This window comes from Vulpes lagopus, chromosome 4 (genome assembly GCF_018345385.1).
Source record: "Vulpes lagopus strain Blue_001 chromosome 4, ASM1834538v1, whole genome shotgun sequence".
NCBI classification, from domain to species: domain Eukaryota; kingdom Metazoa; phylum Chordata; class Mammalia; order Carnivora; family Canidae; genus Vulpes; species Vulpes lagopus.
The window spans coordinates 5,757,228-5,783,236 of NC_054827.1; the positions used below are offsets into that span (position 1 = coordinate 5,757,228).

Here is a 26,009-nt window from a genome sequence, read left to right on the forward strand (position 1 = left end):
TAGTTACAATATCTATAGCCATTTCACTGTTTAGAGCTGGCCTTTATTGAATCTTTCATGACCTCCGACATAAAATTTATTTATGATGTTTGTTAAATAGCTAGTAAGACTAACATTGGTATTAATAGCAACAACAGTTCATGACAGTCCAGGGTGACACAGAATCATTGTTTAGACCCTGCCCCTAACAACTCCCATGTACACCGAATACACAAGAACTGGTTTATTGTTACATGTGTTACCATTTTCAGTAACTCTAAGTTTCCTATCTCACTCAATTTCCCCCTTCATCCCATGATTATAATTTCCTCCTATATCTACTGAATCATCCAGATGGAAGGTTGTGTATCATTGCACATTTCACACCACTTTTTGAAGTAATCAAGAGCTTATGCACATGATCATAGATTTCAAAAATCCTTTTGATTTTCAAAAGCAAAATTTGGGGGTTATTATCCAGAAAGTTCTCATTTTAAATGACTGCCATCTCTGACTATGTTTTCTTCTCAGGCTTTGGGATTTCAAATCCATAATATCCTTATTTTGGTATATGAATTATAGATCTCAGGTGGGAAATTCGCGGTGAGTTTTACACAATGGCAGTAATCTGCTAGACCAGTGGTTCTCTATGTGTGGGGTCTCAGGATTGGTGACCATAGTATAGCTGGGGAAAGTGTTGTATATGCAGATTCTTGGGCCCCAACCCAGACTTACTGAATCAGAAACTGAAATCAGGAGTAGAAAGAGGGGCAGAAATCTATGTTTCAACACACCCAACACAGGAGATAGACACTCAAGCAAACCCAAGTTGGAAAACTTCAAAAACTTCCCTCTTCGACTCTGGCACTGCCCCAACTTGGGTAACTTACAAAGATACACAAATCCCCAGGGCACAAAAACAACCCGCCCATTGCAAAGAACAGTTAATAATCGTTCTTCTAAGTTATTTATTTCCAACAATTCAAGGCAAAATCATCACCTTACCTCTCACAGAGGTTACTGGTTTATTATTTAATGATTTTTGAGGAAGCTGGGTTGTTTAAACTCAACAGTAAGATTATATTTAAATCGAATGTCATAGCAGCACTCAGGTCACCACATTTATAATCTGGTCATAGAGGGTGGATAAACAACCCCTTTGTAGTACTGCTGCATATAAAGAGCACAACAGAAGTGCTTGGTAATGGAATGCAGAAAACTTGAGCACAGCTTGGTTTCACAATAAACAATCTGGTGAGTTTCTGACATCATCCTTGCAAATTTACCAAACGTTGCCTTACCAAAAATTTACAAACAACACAAAAACTCCTTAAAATTATTTTTTGGTGTGGAGAGGGGTGTGGAGGCAACTTAACTCTTTTATTAAAACACATTGGTTTGATTTTTTGCTACTCTTCTCAAACGTGTCATTTCTCTCAAGCTCTTAAACTGGAGTCCATTTTCTATCAGAGCAAATGTAGCACACAGTTAAAATGTAAGAATGTAAGGATTTTTTTTTTCTCTTTGTGGCCTACATTTTCTCCTCAGAAAATGGCAAATTTCCTCGGGAAGCAATTTTACCAAGGGAAATATAAAATGCATTTTTTACTCAGCTCCAAAAGAGGTATTCAATTTTTGTCTGGCAAATCCTCAGCTGCATTTCACATAAAAGAAAACGAGGGAAATTGGAAATCCTTGCCAGAGGCTAGTTATGAGCAGAGAGTTCAAAGATTTCAGTGGCCTGATACGCAATAACATCTTCTTTCTTTCCTGCCCCTCGATATCTTAGGCAGAGCCCAGGCTTTTCTCTCCACAGCTGTCCCAGGGAGCCCCAGCCACTCTACTTTCTAGATTCTTGTAGTTATCAGCCCTCTTTTGAAACAGAAATAATTTCTGTTTTGGCCGAAACCTATATATCCATTTTTGTGATTTCTGACTGTGATCCACTGCCATTTCTGGGTAGTACCATTCAACTGTATCATCTTTCATTTTCCTCCCACCCCATAAACCATTAGACATTTCCATGAATCTAAGAACCAACTGAAAACAAGCTCTGGAACCTCAACACATAACAAAGACTGATATGAATGCAACAAAGTAAAGACATATAGGGAAGAGAGATATTGATATTTTTATATACAAAAGTAAAAATGTTAATATTGTAGTGAGGGAAAGGGCTGAGGTGCAATAGACATCTCCAAAAGACTTGTCTCTGTCACCCTAAAAATAAGACATATTTCCAAAAACCTCTTAGTCAAAATGCATCCCTTTTGTCCTTATTCCTTTTGATAAGGGCATGATTCAAATATTTTTCAGATTTAGTTCTTTTTTCACTCATCTTATTATGGTTTCTTAAGCAGCATGAATTTTTAATAATAAATTTTAAAGAAATATTAAAATTTCTTGTTTCAAGTAATATCCTATGAGTACAATTTTTTAAAAATATATAGACTTCTAAGTGGTCAAGAAGTCAACAAATAATTCCAATAACTGCATAATTTATGGTAGATAATTAAACACTGTTGCAGAAATTGAAGAGGAACCTTCTTTGAGATTTTACAAAATGGAACACAAATAGCTAAGCAAAATATATAAAATACAACAAAAATAAAATTACACATATCAAATCTAACCCAAAATCTTAGCTGGAGAAATAAATTGCTTTACTTAATCAATGTATGCTAACCAAATGCATTTAAGTCCTTTTTTTTTTTTTTTTTGTAATATGAGTGTCATATTAATTGTGCTGAATGAAAATCATCTAAATTAGGGGTGAGATTCTCCACCCTCTGGGCCAAAACTGGTCCAAAACAGTTTAATCCAAAAACAAATATAAAACAATTTCGCTCATTCTATAGCAAGATCATGTGCAGTTCAGTCTTTCCCATCCATTCTCATTTTTTTTCTCACACTCACACTTAAAAAATTAACAGGTAAAATCATGTATCTACATTCAGTAATGGGCATTTCAGTGTTCTTTAGTTTGTGCTTAATTATTGTCCACTCCAAAGCCTAAATTATGGCTTCATACTATTTCTAAAACATAGATCATAAGACCTTTTCAATGAAGGCTTCTCTTTCATGCACAATAAAGCATCAAAATAACCAAAAAGGTAATAGCTCAAGTTAATGTCTGGGTTACATTCCATCTTGAAATGGTATATAATTCTTTGCCCCTCAAGGATCACAAACAGCTTTGAAAACTTACCTTAGATGACATAAACAAGAACCACTCATGACAGAATGACATTCCCAGCTTGTGTGAAATGAGATTCCGCTGAATCATGACACATAGATGGAAAATGATTTGGGTAGTGTTAATTTATCCAGGGAAAAACAAAGCAGATATTTCACTCTCTAGATAAAAGGACATGCTGTCTACTCTGAGACAGGAAGAATAAACTATATATCCTAATTTAGTACTATGTTTAAGAAGCCCCTAAAGTACCAACTTTGAAGTCATGTGACCTCAAAACCGAGAAAAATGTTAGCTCTGCCATCATATATGAATCCATCAACACTAAAATCTCCCTTTTGTCAGTTTTTGTTAAAGGGGACAATAACACAGCAAGTTAATGAGCTCAGAAAGAATTCAGGGATCCCTGGGTGACTCAGTGGTTTGGCGCCTGCCTTCAGCCCAGGGCATGATCCTGGAGACCCGGGATCAAATCCCACGTCAGGCTCCCTGCATGGAGCCTGCTTCTCCCTCTGCCTGTGTCTCTGCTGCTCGCTCTCTCTCTCTCTCTCTCTCTTTCTCTCTCTCTCTCTCTCTCTCTCTGTGTGTGTGTCTCTCATGAATAAATAAAAAAAGAGAAAGAATTCAGAGAAAGTTTGATAAGCTTACCATACTCCATGTAAATATATTATAAAAATCTTAATTATGTCGTATCACGTAGTATTTTCTGTTTTCTAAATAGAATGATGGACACATTTAAAAACTTTCATAAATGCACACATGAATAGTATAGCTCTATAAAAGTACCATTTTTTTTGCAGATGCAAATTGTCTAATATTAGTAATTTGACATGGTTCAAACTAACACATCAAAAATACAGTCAAGTAAGCTACAAATTACCCAGTACATTTAAAGATAATTCTTTGAATATCTAAGGCTGAAGCAAAGTGGTTATGTCAATAGGAGGAGATGTGCTGGGAATCTGATACAGATGGAATGGAGTGGCCAGTGATTTTGATTTTTTTTTTAAATAGAGCATATTAGATTTAAAAACGCAATTGATTTTTAATATTTTAAAAATTATGCAGTGCTCGGTGGGAGAGAAGCTTGTGGAATACAGCAGCCTGAAAAGACCTCAACACCAGTAGATAATGATGTTGCTTTGGGATCACTGCAAAATTTGAAAGAAAATAAAGTACTAGAGTTGAGGCCAGACATCATGATGGTAGAACTCTGAGTGGGGTATGAACTTTCCCTCCAACTTACCAGAAATAATGAATAAATCTTTTTAATATTCATGTAAAAATAGCAACTCCCCTTGATATACAGATGTTATTACCAAGCATCATTAGGAAAGAACCACATATGTGATTTATTAGCAGCTCCTAAGTCTTTCATGGTATAGAGGTCAATGTCAGAAGTAAGTGCTTGCCATCTCTTTGATGATTAAATTTTATCTTGTGTTGCTGCAAATCACTGCATAAAAATAACATCTGAATAAATAAATAAATAAATAAATAAATAAATAAATAAAAATCTTTTCCCAAGATTATACATTTTGGCCTGGCTGTATATTGGGGCATATAAAACATGACATAATTTTAGAAGTTCAGGAAGAACTCACTCTCAATTTTTCCATATAATGTTATCACACATTTATCCCAAAGCACACATTAGTGGTCAGTATACCAAAAAATTAGTATACCAGAACTGCAGGGAGAAAGAATGATCCTTCAAATATTGTATGACTAGAATTTTCAGACTATGCCTTGGTCACAACCATACTATCAGGCAACTGTTCAAGACTGCATACTGATAAAAGTATGAAAACGGAAGCTTAGGGAATTGTTACATTGACATGCTAGCCTTTAAATTTATGATCTTGAAAATGGAGTAGGTGGACAGAGCTTCAGAAAGGACTTATTTTATTAAATTGTCTTCTAGGATTTTAAACTGTCATTTCTTCTGCAATTTTGTTTTCTGTAATCAACACTTACTAATGAACACAGTGAGCCTAGTGTCAGCAAGTTCATACACCACTATATTATATTTTCTGTATTAGCATCTTATAAAATGTTGTGAGACTAACTTCCCAGGTTTCAGGAACCATCTGCTGAACTTGACAGTTCAATGTATTTTGCTTAATTGCTGGAATTGTAATGCAATATCCATGTGGGCTCTTTAATAATAGAATTGAAAATCTCTTCCTTTTCATGAAGGCTGCTATCAAACTGTATTTCAGGTCAAAAATTAAAGATTTCTTTTAATTCAAATCTAAGGATACAAAATGGAGTTGTAGTAGCATTTTTTTTTCAAGCCAGGTTTAGCTGTTCTGTAAGGTCTGTATTTAGAAAAGAACATGATTTCATCCTTCCTTTAGACTGAATAGTTGACATCATATTTTTCTTCTTCTTTTTCTTCCCTTTCCATCCTCTTTCCTTTTCTCTTCTAGTCTCCATCATCATCACACAACAACCACCACCACTGCCATCATCATCACCATCACCCCTCCATCACCATCATCGTCATCATCATATCATCATCATCATTATCATCATCATCATCATCATCATGTATGAATGGGGCTGTATTCAGAGCACCTTATAGTTTGGATTCAAGAACAAAAGATAAATCCATTCCTTTAAGGGATTTGTACTTTCAGGGAGATAGATATAACATACACTACATAAAAAGATAAATGATAAGAGATTTAATTCATTTAATGCTATTCATTTAATGCTAAACAAACTTTTAGAAAGTAATTGTTCCAACAAATCAAAAAAAATGATTAACCCTTTAGCATCTTTAGTTTTTGAAACTGACTCTCTGCCTCAAGGAAGTTTGCTTAGCTATGTTTTAAACAGTCACAATGTGTTATGGAAGACAGAAAAGGAGACATGGTTACAGATCTGAATTTAGCAGACTCCTACAATGCTGGAAATATGATGATAGGCCCATCTAGCCAGTCCCTGTTTCATCTAAAACTCACATTAAAACCAACAAGCCCAAAGATAATGGTAGAAGAAATCAACTCACTAAAAATATGAGTTTTCCCATATTTCCCCCAAATCCCATTCCCAAAAAACCAGGACTGACTAATATAGACAAAGATATAAAGAAAGTGAGTTACAGCTGAGTCAGGGCTGTAACAAGTCACTGATCTGGGAACCCACAAGTTAAGCTGGCCAATCAGCATGCAAGCTGGCTACAAAAACTGCTAGCTTTTCTACATGTTCGAGGTTTATAGAGAGCATCAGAGTGTATTGTTACTGAATTCTAGATCTTACATTTTAATTACGATTTTCTATTGTGGGTGGTGGAGTAAAGAAATTTAAAATGTTTTAAATTCAGTTTTTCCATAAGTACCACTTACAGTCAACTTCTACTATAAAAGGATGAGATTTTAAAATTTAGATGAAAAAATAAAGAAAGAAAAGAAAATTTAGATGAATATCTATAACAAAATCTCTGAAGTAAAAGCAAACCATTCATGACGCTAGGTTAGGGAAGATGTGGGCACTAGTGAAAACCATCAGAACTCAGAGCCTGTTTTTTTTAGTAGACACACCACACTCAGTGTCATGCGTACAAGTTCCATTGCTCAAATAATGCTCAAGCCTGTATTTTTAAAATTATTCTATTTGCAAAATACTTGAAGGTGTTTTAACAAAATTGAATACAATTCTTTACTACTACTAATCTAGAATTCCAAAATTTGCATTTGAATGCTATTATTATGGAAAAAAATTTCTAAGTAGAATCACTTTTCTCAAAGCTGAAATTAAAACTATCTCATTCCATTAAAATCCTCTTTCTTCTCTAGATATTTGTATGAAGTTTTCTTCTTGTTCCCTGTAGAGCTGAGTTTGAACTAAATAGCCATTGATTAAAGAGTGTCTGTCCATAAAGTAAAAATACATGGGAAATTGGTAAGAAAACTATAATCAAAATTTATTAATCAATGAGAGCATATATTGACACTAGGTACTTGATATGAAATGCTTAGGAAAGTGCCTGGATATTAAATATTAGCTACTATATTTACTATTTTTCCATGATATATAAATCATGCTAATAAAAATAATTAGCTATGTTTCAGATGTGCAATCACTAACCTGAAGTACAAAACTGATGGGGTATATAGACTATTAAAGATGAAAATATCGGGGGGCCTGGGTGGCTCAGTTGGTTAAGCATCTGCCTTTGGCTCAGGTCATGATGCCAGGATCCTGGTATTGAGCCCAACATCATAGGGCTCCTCACTCAGCAGGGAGTCTGCTTCCCCTTCTCCCTCTGCCTTTCCCTGGCTTATGCTCTCTCAAATAAACAAAATCTTTTTAAAAAATGAAACTATCTAGTAATGTAGGAAATGTGGAGAGGCATCTCAAAAACTGAAAAAAAAAAAAACTATGTTTTTGGGGAAAGGGATTTGGCCATATATTATTTCTTTTTTTGATTTATTTACTGGAAATTTTCTCATCAAATAACCATAAAGGTATGTAAACAATTATGAATTTTTTCTTCCACATTTCATATTATTAAAAAAATAGCTAATTCATCAAAGAATCTTTCTCATGCATTAAAAAGAAGAGAAAGCATTTGCCAAAACATTGAAATTCCTATTAGAGTGGAAAATGATAATTAGCACAATTTTTCAACTGCCTCACTTATACTTGAGAATAAATAAAAAGCACACATTCTCCATAATAGGGGGAAATGTATGTTTTACATTCCTACCATCATTCTCAGGGATGGATTCCATCAAATTACTCTTTCTTGTAGAGGTAGGTATAATAAAAGATTATCATTTCTCATATGATGGAAATTTAGGTCCAAAAACATTGATTTAAACTATGTGCCAAAATGTCTTTCTTTTGGAAATTATTCTGTTGTACACAGTATTTATGTTCCAACATGCTGATCTACCTTAATACTCAAAGAACAAACATCATCTAAAAGCCAAGAGTCTTCCTCCCTTTTTCCTCTGACTTCAGATTTGCTCATATTATAACTTCAACACACCCCAATTAGCTACTGACTTTGATCTGGAACTAACATTAAATTCCCCTCTCACAATTTGAAAGAAGTCAGTTACCTTGTGTTTTTCTTTCTTTTTATTTCACACACGCAAAGAAGGAAATTTCTTTCAGATTAAGAATATCGAAGACAATGGTCACAACTTGAATAGAGAACACATGGAAAAACATGAATTATTTTCATAATGTCAGCTAATCCACAGCTGTGCCACCTGTTAGTATGGATGATATCCAAAAGGATTTTGAAAACAAGCCAGACAGTCTGTCTTCTATGTATGAAAAAGGAAACTGTCAAACATTCTGCATGGTGGGGAGGGGTTTATGTTCAAAGGGAAATGGAGGCCAAAACTGACAAACTAGCAGTTCTCTTCCGTATTCTATGGATCCCACATGAGCCATTTGCCTTCTGGACTAATTAAGGAATAATTAATTTCTAAAACCATTTTGAAGTCATCATTCTAAATACATTCTGTATCAATATTTCAATCCATTACACTGGACTTCTCACTTAGTCTCCTTAAATGTTTAAAGTTTTAATTCAGGGAGAAAATGAAGTAACTCTATCAAGCACTTTCATTTTAAAAGGTGAATATGCTCATTCCAATGATACTGTAAAACAAAACCTATTATGTATCCTCTATCCTCCAAGATGGTGGAACATGTGTTATTGAGCATTTTGGATCTCTGAGACAAATAAAAAACATAATTAGCAACTGATTACGAAAAAAGATAAGATGACAAAATTCTAAAATATTACATCTAACCCGAGGAAGTCATAATAACCAAAGCAATGCAGATGTTCTAGGCATATCTATTAAGTCTTATGAAAAAAACACCTAATTTTCCCCACTAACAACTGTGTGAGGGCTACATTTGATAACCATGATGAAAATTTCTTAAACTCCAGTATTAACTGCTAATGAAAGCACAGCTGCCAAATCACAGGACAGATTTCTCCTACACACTTTATAAAATCTGATCTGTTTCTTCTAGCTCTGTTATTCAAATATCAAGAAGGCAGCTGACAATATTTGATGAGATGAAGTCCACTTGGAGGTAGACAAACATGACAAGTTCCCTTTTTCATGAGTCTGCAAGTAGCTGGCATCCAAGATGCAAAAGGAGGCTAATTCATTCTTCCATTTAAATGACTATTCAAAGGTTTTTGATGTGATTGTTATTTTCCTAGCCACTGTTCTATGGATTTCAATGGCATACTATTAAAGATTCCAATTCTATTAATAAAGCAAACACTTTAATGCATCTGGTTCTTTGGCTTCATTGCAAAGGTTCTCCAAATATTTTACTACCAATACTTGTTTACTGGTAGGTAGTAGTTTTACGTTGAACTAACTATTCAATTATAAAAAATGACTGGTGAGGGAAAAACTCAGAATTACCCAGGATGTTAAAGAGTAATGTCAAGTTGAGATTAAAGTATATAATATAGTATACATTTGGTTCAACTGCCTCTTAGCAGGTTAAAGTTGGAGTAAAGTTCTTAACATTAACCTCCTTACATAAGACTCCTAAAAGGATCTGGACATTTGTTTTCTTTAGAGGTCTTTTGATTGTAATGAACAGAGATTCACTCAAATTAGCTGAGGGCTGGGTACGTCAGTCACTCTAATGATATTTGGAGGAACTAAGAGATCCTCAGGGCACATCAAGAATCGTCCTTTCTGGGGCAGCTGAGTGGCTCAGTTGGTTATGCAAGCATCTGCCTTCAGCTCAGGTCATGATCCTCGGGTCCTGAGATTGAGCCCCACATTGGGCTCCTCGCTCAGCTGGGAGCCTGCTTCTCCTTCTCCCTCTGCCTGCTGCTCCCCCTACTTGTGCTCTCTCCCCTTCTCTCTCTCTCTCTCTCTCTCTCAAATAAAAAAATAAAACCTTAAAAAATAATCTTTTCTCAATTCTCAAGAGAGGAGTCCTACTGACCCAGCACATCTTTTTGGAAAAGACTTCCAGGTGATAGATTGCTAGCACACCTAGGGATTGGCTGCCTTTGGCAAAGCTGTCCACATGTGGCCAAAAAAGCCACAGTTGGTGATAATGAACACAACCATAAATTATAGAGGATGGCTGATTAGTGTAATACAAGTGTGTGGTTGAAGCAGAGCCACTTAAAAAAAGCTGTGGTAGGTAGGCCATTATTGACATCTAGTACAGTGCAGGGTGTGGCCTCCATCTCACTGGCTCTACTCCTTGCTACTGTGTGACTTCAGTCAAGTTAATTAACCTATTTGATTTTTAGTTTCCTCAATATTAGTACCACTTAAGGTCATGGTGAAGAGTCAATGAGTTAATTTATGTAAAAGTCCTTAGGCCACTGTCTGGCCCTGAAATCATTGGGCAATTTAAGTTGCCCAACATCCTCTTGTGTCACGGAGTCAAAGCTACCTCCTTTTTCACTTATTACAGTGGTGTCTTTTCTTTAGGTATGATGTCTGTTTAAAGAAGGGTTAGGGCTGCAAAGATAGGCTTTCAAGGCTTTTCAAAACTAACACTAGTCCAAAAAATTTTCACAAAGAATTTCAGACAGCCCATAAATAAGATACACATGCTTTTGTGCATAGACTTGTTTACAGCGATGTACGTAGAAATGTATGATGTAAAACAAAAAGTATAGAATTTTGAGTTGGCATGTCCAATATAATCGTACTATATTAATTATGAGAAAAACATTAAGATTGAAAGAGAGAAGGATAAACGTGTATACTGTCCTTTCATCCAGATATTCTTGTTGGTTTTACTAAGTTAAGGATATGCTGATGGCCCTTAACCAGGAGTCATATGATTGGTGTTGAGATGATGAAACTATGCCTTGTGACATTAGTTTGAACTTCTATTTCCTCTAGTGACGTAGTCCTCGAGGGCCACTGAGGGTGGATTCTCTTGAGGAGAGGGTAAACCAGGCATCAGTGTTGGAGGGGAGGCACTGGTTGCCTCTGTTTAGCTCAAGAAGCTGACACATAAATTCAGACACTGCTGCTAATTATACAAGAAAAACATGCTAACATTTTACTTTTGAGTCGATTAAACATTTCTGGTACATTACATGTACCATTTTGAGGCTTGTTTCAAATGTCGTTCATGTTCAGACATTAAATCAATCAGTTTTTGACTTTTTGGAACAATTCAGCCAATTGATGAAGATTCCAACTTGTTAGCTCTTCCTGTTCATTACTGTTTCCTTTTCATCTCTGTATAATTATCCCTGTATAATTCCACCACATCTTCTAATCATTTGACATCGTCCTAAGTCAGTAACTCGTTCATTGAGGTTGTCTGTAAAGTCATGGTCACCCACTTGCCTGGCTACCTGAGCACACATTCACTAACTCACTAACGATCAGACTCATCTAAATCACTTACATCTTTTCCTACAGGACTGGGCAAAATGTTCCGGGCATAGTTGCATGCCTACAAGTCATAAATGTATACCTTTTAAATCTTTGTAAAAATCTCTTCATGCACTTTGCTCAACTCCTCTCCAGTAACTGAAACTCTTGTTGCCATGATTGGATGACCATGTAATTCCATTCTTGACCATAGGAATGCTGGGTTTATTGTGGTTGTACCTAAGGGCCAAGTTCAAAATAGCTTCCTTCCTTTTCCTCTTTTTTTCTCCAAAACCATAATACTGTTGCTTAGGTTGGACTCAGGATCAAATAATTGGCTTTCACTTAGATGGCATATGTTACAAAAAAAAAAAAAAATACATGGTTCTTAAAACACCAGCTTCCTACTCAGCACAATGAGATATTCACCTTTTGGGACAGTGGCAAAAATGATGCAGCAACAGATTAATGACCTCATTTTGGTTTCACACCAAGGCATTGAGTAGAATGACTGGTAAAGTCACTCGCACTTTTAAATTATCCTCTCCTCCAGGATGAACATATATGGTAAATTAGGGTAAATATTAGGACTGCCTGCAATTGCCTTTTAGAGATTAAATGGGGAAGGAAGATTTTGTGATGAAGAAAACATTTCTTATGGAAGATCTTTTTAAGTCTTTAAGCATCAACTATATATATTCTCAAAAATGTTTATGAAACCACTGGCTTCCATTTTATATTGTAGTTGAATCTGGAAGCTGACATGGATAAATACTGACATGAATTCAAGTCTTTCTAATTTGTAAAAGAGAAAAACATATTTAAATTGTAAGAAAGGCCAGGAAAGCATCTTTCAAATGGGTGAGAATTCTGTGATATCTGAATTATGACTTAAGAAAATTCTATGCCATTTGAGAAGAACAGGATGAAAGTTACTGCAAAGTGCTGTTTTCTTTTCTTTTTTTTTTTTTTTGAACAGGTAAGTTTTATTTGGATTTCAACTTGTTCATGTTTTCCTTTAAGTAGATGGATCATTACATCAGTCCACCTAAACTCTTGAAAAATCTCTTATGATTAATCTGCTTGTCAAACAGCTTTCCAACTTAGATCCTCCCCAATTGCATTGTTTCCTCCACCCCTGTGCATGTATAGAGAGCATTTATGTTCAAATATAACTTTCTAAAAACAAACTTATAAAGAAAAGGTGTCATAGGCAGAGTTGAAAGGAATAGACCAAGAAAGATGAGAGTTAAATCTTCTCAATTAATAAAAAAGCTTAATCATAGATATTTTATTTATATATCTTTATATACTTATAGATCATCATACAACTTTTCATTTTTAAAAAATTGTTTTCCACTGGTTTAAATATGCATACCTTCATAATTTAAAAAAATCCCCCCCAAAACCACTTCAACAGGATGTTTTTTCATCATGTCCCTGCTGCTTCCACCCTCATGAAGGAAAGATTTTCAGAGTTACCTGAGAAAAACATCATAACTAATTACATCATTTTTCTTGGTTCCTGCCTGTACCAAGGCTTGCTCAGACATTTCAACCTGTTACCAAAATCCATGATTGATTTCAAAATTTTATTTAGGGCAATCCTTGCACAAATTAAATGGCCAAGAAGAAATTTCCTTATGTGCTATAAAAAATATAAAAATAAGATATTTTATTCCTAAAGGAAAATAGTCCACTGAGATACCTTTGAGGGTGAAAATTACCATGAAAATTTGCTATTTCAAATCAATGGTGAATACTTAACCTATTTTTTCACACACTAAAGGTAGCTGAGGGTTTTTTAATTTCAAAAATTGATCACATGATATCTATATAGATTATTGTGTTTCTTTACAGAGTATCATTAACAAGTGTGCTAGTGACTAAAATTTGGACATTACCTTATCTATTCATTTCCTCTATTGCTTATATAAACACTTAAATATTTAATGGCAACAGTCTTTGATTGTATAGATGTGCTGAGTGTGTGTGTGTGTGTGTGTGTGTGTGTATGTGTGTGTTAAGAGACTCAGCAAAGCTGAATGGCCCAAAATAATGAAAATTATACTGTGCTTCCAAACTACCTATTTTCCCAAGTAAAATATGGTTCTCTAAAATAATGCATTTACATACCTTCAGAATCAAATGTGATAGCTAAAGCTTTCCAGTACTACTCTTAAATATTACCTTTACGTAGTAATACCTGTGTCACTCTTTCCATCCTAAGACCACAAGAACGTTTGGTATAACATTACATAAGCCTGAGAACAGGCACGAGAGAAAATGCTGCCGATAATGAGGTAGAGCTAGATCCCTCCAAAGCGACCACTTCACACACATAGACACACACACACACACACACACACGCACACACACGTTCTAAAGTATCTGAATCATTTGAAATTGTCAATATTTGGCCACATTCAACCTACGAAAATGATCATTTCGCTTTAATTTGTACAGCTGGATACACCTACAAAGGCTTAAAAAATGCATCAGAAAACACCCTTGACATTTATTACTCAGAAGTTGATTAGGGTCAACTCCATAGAAAGGAAAACCTCACCATCACTATTCACTCTGAAAATGTATGCACCTGTGCTCCATCTCTATCAAAACTAAATTGCAAAGAAAAAAAAAGGATTTTTCCTTAAGGAAGATGCACCAACCAAAATAGAATAAATATGCGCTTGGTCTTTGTTCTATCTAGATGTCCATGGCAAGGTATCGATAATGGTTACATCATCAGATTTTTAGCGACCACTGGCTCCAAATATTGCATCTGGGGCTCTCACCAGGAGTCCCCTGACCCAACTGGACAAGAGTGAAAACGTGAAATAAAGGAACAAGGTTAACAAAGGCTGGTCCAGGGAAGAGTTTGCAACCATACCGCAAAGCCCTGATCACCAAACTCTCCTGTGCATCTGGATGCTTAGACCTGAAAGATTTGCAAATAATGACAACATTCACGCCCGACGTTCCTCCAAGGGAGGAACTGGCTAACACAGAGACAAAACAGAACAAAAAAATGCCTTCCAAGAGCAAAACCTTCATTAGCCCTACTGGCAAGTGTCTAAAGCAAACACGGAAACTGCAAAATAATTACTCAGTCACAAACCAACCCTTTTCCGCACAGTACCTTTTTGTGTCTGCCCCTCTTCCATATTCTCTTCCATGGCTACCTTTCTTCAGTAGACTCGGCTACACGGAATTAATCAAAAGCTCAATTAGATGTTGGAAAAACTGGTGATTTTTTTTCCCTGGGAAGCTCCCCCGGCAGTGGCCCGGGCAGGTCCTGGGAGCTTAGCTAAGGCTCCCTCGCGCCTCTTGTTTGCTTGGAGACAGGCTGTCAAGTGTAATTTCATTCAAATTACTCTTCCGTGAAGATTATCAATTTTTCTTCTCAAAGCTGCCCATTGTGTACCACTGTAAGCAGGTATTCAAGCAAAGGGCCCGAGAATTTTGGGGGGAAATTTGGTCTGAATCCCAGTAGCCGAGACTCTGTGATTCACAAGCCTTGCTTTGCATTTAAAATGGGGAAAAGAAATTGAGGTTTGTATGGAAATCTGGGCTTTAAATTGGAAAGAGGCTGAGCTGTGAACAGATGGAGGGGTGTCCTCCTAACATGAAGCCGACCACCAACCCATGATTCCCCCTCTTTGCCACCAGAGTGGGAAAGCCCGGATTCCTGCCGGTTCTTTATGCTGCAGCGCTGCTTCTCCCCAGTAAGACACCTTGCGAAAATGCCTTTTCCTTTGCCCTCCTCTCTGAGTAGCTAGTTTATTTGATTGAAAAGTGGCAGGAAGGGATGCAATTAAACCATCTCAGGGTTTATCTGGAAGAGGGTGTTATTAACAGAGGTTTTGTAAGCTCCCACCTTTCAGATTTAAAAAGACATAAAAGTATGGTTTTCAAAAGAATGAGCATACACCTTTAAGCCTGAAAGATATGTTTGAAGTGATTATTTTACTTCAGTGCCAGGAGATCCTTAAAGGAAAGGGAGAAGAACACTGAGTTTTTCTTTAAAAAAAAAAAAAAAGAAAAAACACATCTATTGTGATGTCTTTGCAATTTGTTGTTGTGATTTTATTAGCCCAACCAAAACTGCTGATTTTAAACGGGAATCTGATTTTAAATGGGAATTGTTTCAAGGGTCATTATTGGGGAATGAGTAGGATAATAAGAGAGGGAACAGAGTCTAGATAAGGAACAACAGGATAAGCAATTTATAATGGGAATCTGCAGTCTGATTTGGAATGCAAATCACAACCTTGCAGTCTGGCAATCAATTAGCATTTGTACTTCAGCCCGCTGAGCGACAGGGCACAAGCAGAGTCTCAGGACTTCACAAAAGGTATAGTGAGAAAATAAACAGTTTCTCTTTCAAGGGGGCATAAACCCTTCCTGGAGCAGAAGATATAAAGAAAGGAAGAATCCTGCCTCTGTCTCCACGTCCAAGTAAGCAAGCACATGGAGAAACACGCACACACATGCACACACTCACACGGATTCTTTACCTTTAATGGAAAATAACTCACATCCTAATTATCCACAGTACAAGCATCTTGCCTCAGAGCATATATTTCACGCACTTTTTAAAAGTGGGTCAAAAACATGTTATGCACCACCTTCAAAATCATTACAAAAGCAACCATGTAAAGGCAAGACAATTCTTGCACAACATTCCACTTTGTTTCTCATGATTTCTCCTAAAAGGATGTTGAGGCTTCTCCCTTCCACAGTCATCTGCTATTTATTTTCTCTATTCAAATGAATTTAACCCACAGGTAAATATAATTCAGATAAATTTAAAAAAAAAACATCTCTTCTGAATGTATTTCAATCTGCATTCAAGGGTTGGTGAGCAAGCTGCTTGCTCAGGGCACAGATTGAAAGAAAGAAACCATGAGGGAAATCAAAGAGCCAAATCATAGCAGCATCTCTGCTCCAACTTATCCCTAGGCTGACATAACCTGGCACACAGTCAAAACAGAATGGAGCATCACTCCTCATTTATATTCCTTCCTCATTTTACACCACAGAAACCATCAGTGAAAAACCATTAATAGTAATAGCAGTGGAAATAATGATGCCTCTTTAAATTTCTAGAGCACTTTACAATCTACAAAACACATTCACACCCATTAACCCATTGGTAAAACAAACAGGAAAAGGATTATTTTCCCCTCATTTCATGCTGAACAAAAACTGAGACTCAAGGGGACCCAGGGACCAAGAAAGTCTTAGAACCCATGTCAGAGATCCCTTGTCTCACGCTCTGACCCTGGAAGCCTCGTTTCCTGCCCACTCTGTCGTGTGATGAGTGTCTCCAGCATCTTCATGCCTCAGCCTCTGTGCGTGGCTTTCTTCTCCCCCAAGGAGAGAAGTAGAAGAAATGAAAGGGGAATGAAAAGTATTCACTGGGCAAGATGGATGGAAAAATAACTAGACTCTTCCTTCTGGAAGCTTTGCGCCAGATCAACAAGTTCCTTTGATGATCAACATTATCTCTAAAATGGACTTTTCACACAAAAATTGTTAACAAAAGAAGACAGTAGCAACTTATTCTCTTTTTCTTTTTTTTTAACAAATGAAGAATGACCTCAAATCCAGTCTAAACAGTCTTATGACCAAAAACATGCACACACACAGCTTCCTTCTGGCAATCACCTGTCAATGAAGAAAGATTTTTTTTATTGTGGTCAAATATATGGGACATAAAACATACTATTTCAATCATGCTTAAGTGTACAGTGCAGTGCTATTAAGTACAGTCACATTTTCTGCAGCCATCACCGCCATCCATCTCCAGAATGTTGTCATATTCCCAAATGGAAACTCAGTCCTCACTCAATGTGAATTCCCCATTTCCTTCTCCCCCTCTCTGAAGGCAGGTGAATTGCTGTGGCTGATTGTTGTTTTTAGGATTGTCTTTTAAAGTCCTGACCTCACTTGAACTAAAAATATTTTGAACAAGCAAGTATCTGAACACTAGTTAGAAAAGAGAAGTGGGTGACATTATTGTATTATTCACCATATGAACCCTAAAATATGCTACATGACCCTTAAGAACTAACAACACTGTTTGATTTAGATTTCCTTTAAGACCTAGAAGATTAAATGACGAGATGCCCCAATCTAATATTCTTTACATTATACCACATTGCATTTATCCCACTATTGTAGTCGTTTATCTAAAATATATGGTGTGAGTTCACTAGGTAGTTTAAAAAAGGATAATTAAAAAAATAAAAATAAATAAATAAGTACAGATAATTAATGTCAGATATGATCTCCCTTTCAAATATTGTCTCAGAAATATTTATAATGTTTATTACTTTTTCCCTGCATAAAAGCTAAAAGACACATCAGTCACCAAACCTAAAGCCATTCTGTCCTCACTTCTCTTAAGTCACCTTAGTTTGAAACTGGCTCTTTCTTTAACCCCTCATCTTATCTTTATAAACATTTCCTTATATAAACCAAGAAAATATCCACATATTCTTCTATTATATAATTCAGTCATGACTGTGATACAACGTTCAAAATACAGTCAAGTTAACAGGGTTTCAGATGAAACAAGGTGAAGGCTCCAGATACAGCCCCAACTCTAAGAAGTGGCAAAAAATGTTTGAAGTCTTAGAGTTAGATAACAAAACAGATGTGAAACCATGAACCAAGTAGGTAGAGACATGGATGTTGTTTAGAACCGCTTTATTTCTTCAAGTGTTTTGGATGCAGATCCAACACTATCTTGAAAAGGAAATGTCTCAGTTTGTTTCTTCCTACATTTCAATAAAAAAGAAACTTTTTGGCTGCTGGGCTAAGCTCTAGGTCAGAAACTGATTCACACAAAATTGACCTAAAGAAAATTAAAACCGCCACAAATACTTGAATGTTTTAAATGTGTTATAAAAGTAACATAACATTGGGCAGCCCGGGTGGCTCAGAAGTTTAGCGCCACCTTTAGCCCAGGGCGTGATCCTCGAGACCCAGGATCGAGTCCCATGTCAGGCTCCCTGCATGGAGCCTGCTTCTCCCTCTGCCTGTGTCTCTGCTGCTCTCTCTCTCTCTCTCTCTCTCTCTCTGTCTCTCATAATAAATAAATTTTTAAAAATCTTTAAAAAAATAAAATAAAAGTAACATAACATTATTGGGGGTTTTATAACGCAATTGATTCACAGAATGACCATGGTCTTTATAGGTCTTGCTAAACTCAAGTATCATTATTTCTAATCCCTTTCATTAGTTAATTGTACAAATGTTTATTTAGCATTCTTATATACATAGGAACTTGCTATAGGCCAGAGTTACTAACAAAAAAATTCCTGCCCTAATGACATTCACAGTCTAACAACACAAGTAAAAAATCACAACATTATATGACTAGTGATATCTATTTGGGGTTTAAAAAAAAAAGCACAGGTTGCTACATGAGCTTATAGCAAGGATAAACTATCATTTAGTTTTGATAGTCAGGAAATATTTCTTGCCTTCCTAGAAGGTGTAAGTTTGTAAGTTGATCTGACTTGATATGCAACGGATGTGATATTCTCCAAGAAAAATAGAAGGGAGTGGAAGAGAACAGGAAAGGTTTTCTAGACAGTTGAAAGTGAATACTCAAAAACTCATAAAGAGAGATAGTCTTGATTGCATGGAATGGACTAACAACTGGCCACATGCACGGAAAGCCTCTTTTACTGTTTATGGGGCGTCTTATCCTGAAGATTGTTCAGGAGTCTTGTGCTGGAAGCCCCAAGCCTGAGTCTTGATCCCTTGAATTACTGAAGAGGCAGGGAGACACTACAGAAACCAGTATTGTGTCCTGGAAGACTGGAGTCTTAATGGGGAGTAGATGAGAAACCCATTATTAGTCACCTCAAGAGATGACCTTTAGGAAGGTCTACTCCACCCTAAGAAAGAGAGAGATCTACTCACCTACCATATCTTAGTTTAAACGAATTGTCCCCTGGCAAAACTTCCCTGACCCAGAGAGCACATGTCATTAAAGAGTTATTCCCCAAAGTTTGCATTTTACATTTATTTTCCCCACTGGCCTGTAAGCCCATAAATCCCACAAGGTCAGAAACTCTATCCATCTCCCACAAGAAAAACACACAGCAAGCTTCCTATAGATATTTGTTGAACTCATGAATGAATAAATGAAATGATATTAATGAATGAATGAATAAATTCATGGCTTAGGATATACTTTCTCTTACATTTAGCAGCTTCCATAAAGTGTTTTACAGTGTGGACACAGTTTACAATAATTCCAGGAGATACATATTGTGTTCATATATAACAAATGCCACATCAAAAGAGTTGATGGCAAAGTGATAAAATGGTATTTCAAAAAGCAAACAGTAAAATAAAAAGGCAAGTGGAAATTATTAATTGTGTGCCATGTTTCCTTTATGAAGGGAAAGCTATACTGTCATAAGCACTGATTATAATAAGGAGGGACAGTAAAATTCCAAGAATGACACTCCTTAGATCAAAATTACCCTTCCAAAATAGGAATAATCATTTATATAAGTATTTATTGGAAACCAAAAAATTGATAAAAATTTTAAAACTTCTGAATAGTTTTTGTCTCTCTCCAAAATTCTAGCAAACCAGAGAAAACTAAAACGCTTTTTGGCAATTATGTTTTCCCTGAAACATGCAGAATCCATGCTGGGCAAGGTGGTTGAGAGGAAGGTATGGGTAAAGCATGCTTCCCAAAAGCAGTGTTGTAACCAGCAGGGGCCTGTGCTCAAATTCCAAACTGTGCTACCAACTCAGAAGGAGATCATAAAAAATGGCCCAAGTTGGTTCTGTATTTTCTCAGAAATGCTACTTAAATTGAGCTCACCAAAGAGTCAATTGTACAGCTCAATCACACATTCAACTTGTATTGATTCACTGACTACCATGTGGCAGAGGCTGGGCTGGGTGAACAGGACAGATGTGATTCCGCCCGCCCCCCTCCGCCCCCCCCCCCCGGGGCTAACAGTTCAGCCCAAGGAGAGACACAATTAAAAATGTGGTTGGAACATATCCTAGAAGCAATAATAACAATAATAACTAAAATTATACTCAGCCCTTAGAATGTGTGGGTACTATTCTAAGGCATTTAGGATTGCCCCACTGAATCTTCAAATAACCCTATGAGGTAGTTCCTATTATCCCCATATTTATAGATAATGAAATAGGCACAGAAGGATTCAGTCCTTTGCACAAAATAACATGGTGGTGGAGCTGGATTCAAACGCAGGCATTCTGACTCCAAAGACCATTCTTCAAACCACTCCTGTATCTGTCGACACTTTCATAAGTAGGAGATCCAAGAGCATGTAAGATAAGCTAAGGCTTTTGTCACAAAATCCTAATTCAGACATAGTATTATACATAAATAATGAACACCCATAAACCTATCACCCAACATATAAAATAAAATATTGAAAGATTACTGTGCCCCCTTGTTAACTTCATTCAACTCTTTATTTCCCCCAATCCTACCTCTCAGCCCTGTTAACCACCAGTCTTAGGGTATTTTATTCCTTTATACTGTGCTCATAATTATATATATGTATGTAAACTATACACATTATTTAGTATTGCTTTGTAGGTTTTGATATGATTATAAATGGTATTTTATTGTATGTATCTTCCCATATCTTTTCCCAAGTCTTCTGATGGTATTTGTAGACCTACCTGTTGATAAGCATTTAATACTGTTTTTAATTTCTAAACTACTACAGGAAATATTACCATGAATATTCTTATGAATGTCTGTGTGTGCACACATGTAAAAGTTCTCTTATTATATATGGCATATTATTAAATATATACTATCTGGCTATATTATATATGACTATTTCCGAATTCCCTATTCTGTGTCATTGTTCTATGGGCCCATTTCTTTTTTTTTTTTATGGGTCCATTTCTGTGTCAAGAACATTTTCTTTTTTTTTTTTTTCTTTTTTTTTTTTTTTTTTCTTTATTTTTTTTTTAATTTTTTTTTTTTAATTTATTTATGATAGTCACACAGAGAGAGAGAGAGAGAGAGAGAGGCACAGACACAGGCAGAGGGAGAAGCAGGCTCCATGCACCGGGAGCCCGACGTGGGATTCGATCCCGGGTCTCCAGGATCGCGCCCTGGGCCAAAGGCAGGCGCCAAACCGCTGCGCCACCCAGGGACCCCCAAGAACATTTTCTTAATTACGCTAGCTTTATAATCATTTTATACTTGGAAGAGCAAGTCTTCAAACTTCGATTATCCTTTTCAACACTGTCTTAGTAAAACATTGGCCCCTTGGCCATCTGTATACATTTTAAAATCAGCTTTCAAATACTGTAGGGGAAAATGACTTGCATTTATCAAGCTTACATAAAGTCAGTGAGACACAATTAATGTCTTTACAAAATTGAATCAATTACCATGAACATAAGCTATCTGTCCATTTATGCAGGACTTCTTTCATGTATACGCAAAATGTTTTTGCTCACATTTTGTTGTTTTTATTTCTAGGTATTGTTTCTTTTACAATAAAAAATTATATTACACATTTCAATTCTTTTTTTTTTAAGATTTTATTATTTATTTATTTATTTATTTATTTATAATATTATTTATTTATTTATTTATTTATTTATCTGCATGCACACAGATTCCTTTTGATTCCATATTGCTGAGGTGACCATAAAATGTTGAATTTTAGCAATCTTTTTCCACAAGTATGATTGTATATACTATCTCCATGAATATATCCCATTAATACATCAAAGAATTGTATCAATGTCACAGTAACCAAATTTTCAATTAATGTTGTTTGGTCAATTTTTTTCTCTATTGGTAAAAAATGGTACTCCAATAAAATAAAAAAGATACACCACTCACACACAAATATATCCTTAGTAACTACATTCATTAAACATTAACTTGGAGACAGACATAATACTAATTAATGTTCTAATTCATTTGATGCAAAAATCTTCAGAGGTAGGTAATATTATCATTATTCCCATTTTGTAGATGAGGAAACAGAATAATTTGCCCAGATCACCCAGCTCTTGGGATCTGTGACAAGGATGAGATTCAAACCCAGAGCTTTCTGTTTCCAAATGCTCTTGATTGTCAGGCTGTACAAGACTGTGGAGCTGAAATTTCTGTCTGAGGCCACTTAACCACAGTGATTTAAAAAAAAAAAATAGAGCAGTATCTAGAAAGTGAATGAAACGGAGGGGCCACCGCCAAAAGCCGCCTCTGCCACACGTCCTTAAACCATGTACACACTCACACACCATGAAACAGATGCTCTTTCCCATACAACACACACTCACACCCCTGGTGAAGCTATGCCTCTCCATCAGGGACAGGTTGTCCTCACAGAGGTTACCTGATTTTGTTACTCTTCCAGGACAGGGAGCCCTGCCAGGTCGTCACTGCACCCTGGCCTCCTCTTCACCAAGTCAAACCTCCAGAGCACCTGTCACCATCCTCATCCTTCACCACCTCAGCTCCCTGGGTCTCCCGGGGGCTCTCCTCTGAACATTACAGTTTGCTTACACCCAGCACAACCCCAGTTTCTACAAGGTATCCTCAACTAATTACCTGGAGCCCCCCCCCCCCCGCCCCCTGCCAAAAAAATAAAATAGAGAATTACAGTAGCAGGGTTTTGGGTGTTAAACTTTGCTTGCGTTCTTGGTACAAACTCAACCTGGTTGTTATATAATCGCTTTAATTTTGCCTTTAATATATTGAAAGCTCTTCTTTTAATTGGAAACTGCCTTTTCAATCTAGTTTTTTCTAAACACTGCCACTGCTTTTTTTTTTTTTCTGGAGTGGGGGGGAAGCACGTGAGGAGGGAACCAGTTATAACATTTTTGGCACATCCTCAAATTGGAATATCATGTAGCAGTTTATGATTATGGGAATCATGCTTATCGATATGAAAAGCTGTTCACAATAAATGAAGTGATAGAACGGTATAACAAAATAGTCTGAGTAGTACATTTTATATTTTAAGGTCTACATACATGTATGGAAACAACAATTTGAGAATGTTCAGGCTTCTTTTTAGGAAGTAGAATTTGCAATAATATTTTTTTAAAATCTGTGCATGCCTTTTGGTCCTGTTTAAATGGTTTAATATAGTATTTCAGTGGTCACAAAGTAGAATAGCTTCATAAAGCTGACAACGTAGGTTGATTACTACTAACTGTCACCTTCTGTGTTCTAGGTGTTGGACTAACAATTCATAGATGTCATTTCCACCACCCCAAACAACTACGCAAGCTATCTTTCTTTCTTGGGAGAAAATTGAGGCTTTCAAAAGTTAAGCAACTTTCTTGAGGTGACACAGCTGTTGAATGAAGGAACTGGAATTTGAATTTTGGTCTTTCTAATTGTAAATTCATCCCTCACAAAAAGGTGAATCATCCAGTACTTAATTAACACAGTCACAGGGAGCTTCATGTTAGCATTTCTTCCTGTTTGAGTAAAGCCTTAGTGTTACAGTAAGGACAATGGATATGTTATACCTTAGCTGAAGGAGGAGTTATTTTTTTCTCCAGTTATCTGAACCAAAGTTTAACGACCTAGTAACCTCAGTTAAGCTGAACTTACTTGTTACATCGGATATTGCAAATGACAAACTTATAAAAACCAATAAATGAGAATGGAGAGTGAGAGACAGCAAGAAGGGAAGGGAGGCAAACACAATGTCTGCAAAGCTGCAGATTGCCATAAGTTCTGAGTTTTAAATACTGATTTTAAATCTTGCTTTGACTGTTCCGGCAGACACAGATGATAGGAAAAATCCTCTGAAAAAGCTGATTACACAACATGGTGCACAGAGCAATGATGAGGAAAAATAAGATTCAAGTCTTCTCAGCTTTATAATAAGCATCTTGGTCTTTCTGCTTACACATTAGATTGCAAGTCCTTTTATGGATGAAAAAAATATATGAAAAGTCTACTCTTACATTTCCAGAGATCATTTTAGGTAACCTAAAAATTCTTATCTCATAAAAGGAAACTGCTCATAGATTGACAACTTCTCTCATTCTCAGCATGCCCTCTACCAATATACCTGAACTAATAACTCAAAAGCAGGAAGTCATAGGCTTCTCCCAAAGAGCCATCGACATGACATCCACTTCCGTCCCTTCTTCTAAGAGAGATGTGTGATTTTATGCATTATTCCTTTTGTGTGTGCTGGATATCTGCAGATGGTTTGGGGTTTGTTAACCTTGAGCAAGAGATTGCTGATTGTGATGTACTCTCTATCAATTTAAAAGAATAAGAATATGCCCACATCCTGCATGTACCAGAAACAGCCAGAAAACATTGTCCCAAGAAAGTTTTATTGGCAATGGCACATGGTCTGTCTGGATCCATACCATAGCTATGGTTAAACTGACACACTGAGGCTTTCAAACAACACAAGCAATTCACATCCTGAAAGTTCCCTTAGTCCATGTGCATGACTATTAGGTTCAAATGAGCCCTGGACAATACCACTTGGCTTCAGTCTATCATGTGGCAATCATACAATCTATGAAGTTGCAACTGTTACTTATGGTTTTTGGTATGTCCACATCCCCAGTCAATATTCCACTGCAGTTGTCCTAGACAAAATGCAAACTGTTTTTAGTATTTATATTCCAAATATTCTGGAAGAACTGATTTATTTCCTCCCTCCATCCCGCTGCCTGAATTTCCATATCATTTGTCTACAGCTCATATTTGCCAAGTATCAGACCCTTTTTCATTTTTAATGGTTCAATATGGATGACATTTCCTCTGCCTGTTGAGAGCTGCACTGTTTCTCCTTCACTATTCACAAAGTGAGATGGAGGACAGACCTAGTTTGAAGGGCTGAGCTTTCCTGGGAACAAATTTAACTCTTTTTATTCAATAATATTTAGCAAGCACTTATGTGGCACCCACTGTATGCTAGGCACATTTTTTTATCTTACTGGTTATTGAGAATATAAGAATGATGAGAATAAGTAGTATTCCCATTTTACAGGTCATAACACTAAGATATGGAAAAGCAAATACTTTGCACAAGTTCCACAGCTATGACAAAGCAAAATTTGAATATAAAATCTCTCAAAACATCATTACATTACATGACTTGGTAAAGAAAAGTAAACGAGAAACACTAATGAATTCCTGCAAATAAGTGATACAGAAATATATATTAAAGTTGCCTTTATTGGGGGCAGCCCAGGTGGCTCAGTGCTTTAGTGCCTACCTTCAGCCCAGGGTGTGATCCTGGAGACCCGGGATCAAGTCCCACGTCAGACTTTCTGCATGGAGCCTGCTTCTCCCTCTGCCTGTGTCTCTGCACCTGTGTGTGTGTGTGTGTGTGTGTGTGTGTGTGTGTGTGTGATGAATAAATAAATAAAATCTTTTAAAAAATCTTAAAAAATAAAGTTGCTTTTATTTAACAAACAATATTTACAGCTAAATAAGTAGG

General features: G+C 36.4%; 1 protein-coding gene across 2 annotated transcripts in view; it reads right to left on the reverse strand.

Annotated features, from left to right (window-relative positions):
- Positions 1 to 26,009, reverse strand: part of GPM6A (glycoprotein M6A) — a 333,463-nt gene that overhangs the window by 134,384 nt on the left and 173,070 nt on the right. Inside the window, exon 1 of one of the 2 annotated variants that reach the window (XM_041753578.1) lies at positions 14,675 to 15,263. The exons of the other annotated variant lie outside the window; for it this stretch is intronic. Within the exon in view, the coding sequence (XP_041609512.1) occupies positions 14,675 to 14,711 (37 nt within the window). The 5' untranslated portion in view covers positions 14,712 to 15,263. Of the gene's footprint in view, positions 1 to 14,674; positions 15,264 to 26,009 lie in introns of those variants that run through there. 2 annotated transcript variants of the gene reach the window in all.